The sequence below is a fragment of the Rhipicephalus sanguineus genome, chromosome 6 (genome assembly GCF_013339695.2).
Source record: "Rhipicephalus sanguineus isolate Rsan-2018 chromosome 6, BIME_Rsan_1.4, whole genome shotgun sequence".
Taxonomy (NCBI): domain Eukaryota; kingdom Metazoa; phylum Arthropoda; class Arachnida; order Ixodida; family Ixodidae; genus Rhipicephalus; species Rhipicephalus sanguineus.
The window spans coordinates 101370001-101375604 of NC_051181.1; the positions used below are offsets into that span (position 1 = coordinate 101370001).

The 5604-nt window shown below is 46.4% G+C and overlaps 1 protein-coding gene across 1 annotated transcript; it reads left to right on the top strand.

Annotated features, from left to right (window-relative positions):
- The first annotated feature begins 126 nt into the window (after positions 1–126).
- LOC119396041 (60S ribosomal protein L23a) lies at positions 127–892 on the top strand. Its single transcript, XM_037663084.2, has one exon. The coding sequence runs from the start codon at positions 202–204 to the stop codon at positions 853–855; it is 654 nt and encodes a 217-aa protein (XP_037519012.1). The 5' UTR covers positions 127–201; the 3' UTR covers positions 856–892.
- Positions 893–5604: the final 4712 nt, after the last annotated feature.

Consider the following 5604-nt stretch of genomic DNA (forward strand, 5'->3'; position numbering starts at 1 on the left):
TTTTATGCAAGCAATAATTTTTGCGTAACAAATGTAGTTAATATTAGCTACAATTGAAATTTTTAGTTAAACGTTTGACGTTATTTTCTGCGGTACGTTTCTGTTTTGCGCCACCTGCTGGCTCTTTTTGCTAGGCTTATCCTTTCTGTAATTTACACGTGTGAGGCGAAGTCCTTTGCTGCGCGTGTCTGTACAAAAAACATGCCTCCCAAGGGTAAGAAACCGCCAGCAGCCGCTGCGGCAAAGGCCGAAAAGCCCGAGGAAAAGAAGAAGCCTGCCGCTGCAGCTGCCCCAGCCAAGAAACCCGCCGGTGCCGCAGCGTCGGCGACCAAAGCCCCTGCCAAGCCGGCGGCCAAGTCCGGCGACAAAAAGCCGGGCACTGACAAGAAGCAGCAGGCAGCGAAGAAGAAGGATGCCGCAGGTCAGGCCAAGGCCCGCGCCAAGGCGATGGCTGTCCGCAAGAAGGTGGTCAAGGGAACGCACGGAACGCGCACCAAGAAGATCCGCACGTCAGTCAAGTTCCGCCGGCCCAAGACCCTGTCTCTGCCGCGCAACCCCAAGTACCCCCGCCGCAGCGTCCCGACGAGGACAAGGCTGGACCAGTTCTCCATCATCAAGCACCCACTGACGACCGAGTCGGCGATGAAGAAGATCGAGGACAACAACACGCTCGTGTTCATCGTCCACCTGCGTGCCAACAAGCACCAGATCAAGACAGCCGTCAAGAAGCTGTACGACATCGACGTCGCCAACGTGAACACGCTCATCCGGCCGGACGGACAGAAGAAGGCGTACGTGAGGTTGGCGCCTGACTATGATGCGTTGGACGTGGCCAACAAGATCGGCATCATATAAACTGTTCGCGGTGGAATAAAGCGGCTGTTGACGGTAACCTTTTGTTTCTTTAGCTCGCTCTGGTGCTGCAGTGGCACCTCGCTAACCATGCACACCAGTTCGTTGCTGCTTTACTTAGTGTACGATGTGCGTAACAACCACTGTTTAGCCAGGCAGTTGCATTTTGAACGGAACACTTCCGTGGCGGATAAGCGGGACACGTGGTCCTCACGTGCTTCAAATGAATGCCACAAATCTTGTTCTGTCAGCCATAAATTTTTCCCAGTGGGCGAAAATGAATGATACGATGTTCAGGACCACTTCACTGACCACTTTTACGCTGTTCACGCATGTCTGCATTGTCAGTCCGTTATCACCTTTGGTCTTGTTCACACACAGACGCACCAGCTTCATATGCAGTCTTTGATATGGGGATTGTAGCTGTTGTTTATCGTATTACACCATCACATGAAAACTAGAGCGTCATCGTGCTCCCACAGCCTTTTTTGCCAGTTGACATAACATCAAGCTATTTGGTTGTTTATGTGCAGCGTTACATGTCGAGAAACTGACATTCCGTGAATTTTACCTGCATTTAAATTAGCTCGTCAACAGTCATGTATTGCCACTTGTAGAGATACGTGGAGTTTTTATGGAATGCAGCAAGTGGCAACATAGTGCCACTGGTGCAACATCTAAAGTAAACTTACACCTTTGGTACGAGTGCAGTTTCCTACATTCCTATTTTCACTTGGGTGTTTACAGGTCCTGATGCCCTCGTACACAGGATAGCAATAACTGTGGCTCGTGTAAATATGCCTTGGATGCGAGTCGAACTCACTTGTACTCGCACGAGCTCAGATTCAGGAGCAGTAGTCAACTAGCACCCAATCGAACCCACGTGCCTTTGGAAGTTGAACTGCTGTATTGTACAGGAGGTTTGTCCCATATCTTGGTCGATAGTGTAATTGGATGTATGCTCACACTGACCTGTACTCGCTCGTGCTCTTAACCACTGGCATTCCCTTGCATTGATAATCTGCCTTTATCACAACGCATGCACCCTTCCCCTCGGGGGAATGTCGCGAGACGCTGTGGTAGGGTCTACACACGCCTTTTGATCTCGGAGGCTTTTGTTCTGGCTATGCCGGTTGTCCCAAATCACCCCACAAAGTTCTGTACCCTTACATTAACAGCAGAGGGCAGCACAGGAAAATGAAAAAGGCGGATTGCTCTGGTTCACCTGCTCATCCACTCCGGTGCTCGCTCACATGCATAGGCCCACTCGTGCTCAGCTACTGTCACTCACCTCTACTCAAGTTCGCTGGCACTCATGTATACAGAAATGAGCTTGAGGCAATACTCTACACCAGGTGTCTCAAACAAACACTGCCCGGGGACCTCTTGATAGCGACCCCCGGCTTTACACGGAATAAAGTTCTGTGACTTTGCTAAATAGTATTCACATTATTTTCCCGCCTATTACAATTAATACCGTTTTGTTCTGGTTAGCTACAGAGACGGGACTGGTCTCAAGCATTTTTTTTTTCGTGAGGCACTTCATGCAGTAATCATGTTGAAAGATCGGCGTCCAGATGTTGGTCACTGTGGAAATCGGTATCGATATGGTTTTCGAAACCTGACGTTATATCTTCAGAAATGACCCATATATGGGATATGGGAGAAGGCGTTCTTTCAAGTGGCAACGTTTAAACCCGGCCCTTGCGGGACTTAATTTCGTGACTGCAGCCGACTAGCTGAGGCAAGTTTGAGACCCCTGGCCTACATGATAGCATGACCTAAAAGAAGCCTTCCAACACTTCCTGAACTTGGTAAATAAACATTGTTAGTTACTAGACAACACTGTCATGAACATCTGTGCCTAATTGGTTCCCCTACTCAAAGCAGCAAAACCTACCGTTGTATGCAAGTGCAACCTGCCATTTTTAACTACCCTTGATGCTTCTCATGCAGAACTGATGGACATTTAATTACCGTGGCTAGATTTCTTGCAATGTCACAACTAAGCAGTACCTCTGGCAGGTAAGAAGCTGAAGTCTTGTGACTTATGTAACAGTAATCACTATCTGATGGCAGTGAACAGCACCACTGCATTGATACAACCTGCACAATCAGGTGACACAATGAAGGAATAAAAATTAAGAGTGGATTCACGTGTCAAAACCACAATCTGATCGTGATACAAGCAACACTGCAGTGAGGAACTAAAAACAATTTTTTTACCACATTGGGGTGTTTAACACACACTTAAACCCAAGTGCACTCTAAAAACAGTTTCACCTGTCAGGGCAGCCTTCTAGTAACTACTCATGCGCACACATTAACACTGATTCTTATTCAGGACACATGTTCATGTATGCGCATAGAAGGTTCTTTGGTTATATGCTGTTTTTTTTTTCAATAAAAATTTCCAGTTGATAGCGTGCTCGTCTTGTGCGGTTTCTCCTTCTCTTGTCTTCGTCTTGCATCCACACTGCTTCTTGACTTGATGTCTGGACTAGATGGCTGTTTTTCCCAAGGAGAGGAGAATGCCATGCTTTGCAAGGAGGCACTGGGGGACAGACATTGCACTCGCTTTAGTACTTCGTCACGTGACCATCACTGGTGTAGCCACGCCCAACTACAGCTGCCTCCAAGCACCAGGCTTCGGGGTGCTGCCACCGTTTCGACAAGTGCCTCCTACAAGGGGTGCTGGCCACCAACACCACGACGACTCAGAGGGAGGAGAGAACAGGAAAGGGGTAACAAAAGCACATTCATCGGGAATGTAGTATGGGAGGCATTGTTCCAGCTGACCAATGGCGTGCATGCTATCAGCGTGACGCAACATTCTTGACCAAAAAAAGAGAGTGCGGAGTTTTCAAGAAAAGGTAATGTAAGCATGCCAGATCACTTATTGCTGTGTTTTCAGTGTGCACACAAGACTTCTTTCTGCATTTCACCCCCATAAAAATACAGCTACCACAGCCAGGATTGAACGCTTAGGCTCAGGGCGCAATGCATTAGCCACTTGGGTACGTAAGGCAGCAGACAACCGCATTGGAATGTTATGCCACAGTCTGAAAGCCTGTCACTACAGCTGTGCGAATAGCAAAATTTTGGGTGCGAATCGAATTCGAATATTGAAGTGTGAGTGCAAATCAAATATTTTTCGAATATTTCTAGAACATTTTTCGAATACTTCGAAGTTAAATTGCAGAAAAAAAGTTGGAGAGGATTCCTAAGCATATTCCTATGAGATAGCAACATGAAAGTGTTTCTTTTCGCTTGGTTGATGAAGCACTGGTGGGGTGGTGTTTCATAGTTGTTTTATCGAGAATGAGGCAATGTAGAGGCCGAATTCTATTTATGTACATGATTTGGTGCCACCAAAGTTTTGCCGACAACACTTTACACGTGCTAGACAAAGACACCATTTCCTCAGCCTCTCCTCCTCTTTCAACTTCGGCGGAAGCCCAACTGATGTGGCGGACAAGGGTGTGCTCCCTTCAAGTCCAGAGTTCAAATCTGCCTTGTAGATGTCGATATATAAGAACATCTGAAATTTTCGATGCTAAAAAGCTTCGGCTTCCGATTTTTCGGGCTTCCTATCCAAATTTCAGGTTCAAAATAGCATTAATTAAGCCACCACCTCTGCCACATCTTTCATCTCCATGTTGGAACCAGCGTTTTTTTCAGTTAGTACATTTGCAACCGTAGCAGAGCCTGAAAGGCAGCTTTGCTGCAATACCGGGGTGTGATGAGGTGAAGCATATTGAAAATCTAGGGACCACTTCCAATCGGACGTTGACTTTCTCTTGGCAAAGTTCGGCCGTAACGGAGTTTGAAAGGCAGCTTTGCCACAATACGAGAGTGTAATGAGGTGAAGCATATTGAAAGTCTGAAGGGGTTACTTTCAATCGGACGTTGCCTGTATTTGTTTTTGGGAAGTTCGAATAGTAAAATTCCAGTGCGAATTGAATCGAATAGCAAACACTATTCGAAAAATATTCGAAATTTCAAATATTCGCACACCCCTACCTGTCACCTCATACGCTCAGCTCGGTGGCAGGCAAAGCATGCCACAAACATTATGTGAATACACGGCTTTTAAAATTTGCACAGGCTGAAGGCTGCAAGGTAATTGCAGTGTACAGTTCCCACTAACCCCCCTAAAAAATTTTGTAAAACCGGAAGGATTACTTTTCTGCTGAGTGCAATTTCTGCAGCAGCAGCTTGATCTCGGACTGCACGATTATTCTCAAGCTATTTCTTTTTTGTGGTACACACAAGTGAAACAGACTGAAACATTGTTGCAGTAAAAGCATTCCAGCCTTTCTACTGTTACTGTGCTCTCTCAGCCGTTGGGGAGAAGGAGGGGGGGCGTGTTTGTGTGTTTATGATAAAAGGAGGAGAGCCCAGTGGACAACAGGAAACAGCAGTGGTCAGAGAACGTTTTGAGCTGCGTGGGAATTCCCTTTTCTCTGGTGTGTCATACAAAATAAATTTGTTTTGTTTTAATAACTGGTTATTCTTTTATTGTAAGGTCTTTTTTCCTTTTTTTTGAAATTGGTTTGGAGCAGTTTCTCGGGAGAATTATGGCCGCGATCATACAACCGGAAAGACAGGTCGGAAATCGGGAGTCTACAGGGCAAATCGGGCGGGATGGCAGGTATGCCTGAGATCTTCATAATGGCCAAGCTGGTGCAGGAAATGTATACATCTAGGGACGTCTTTAACATGAAAATCCACAATCAGACAACACTGCTA

Bases quoted from the DNA above. Each gene is read 5' to 3' on its own strand.
- LOC119396041 (XM_037663084.2), top strand. From the start codon at position 202: ATGCCTCCCAAGGGTAAGAAACCGCCAGCAGCCGCTGCGGCAAAGGCC.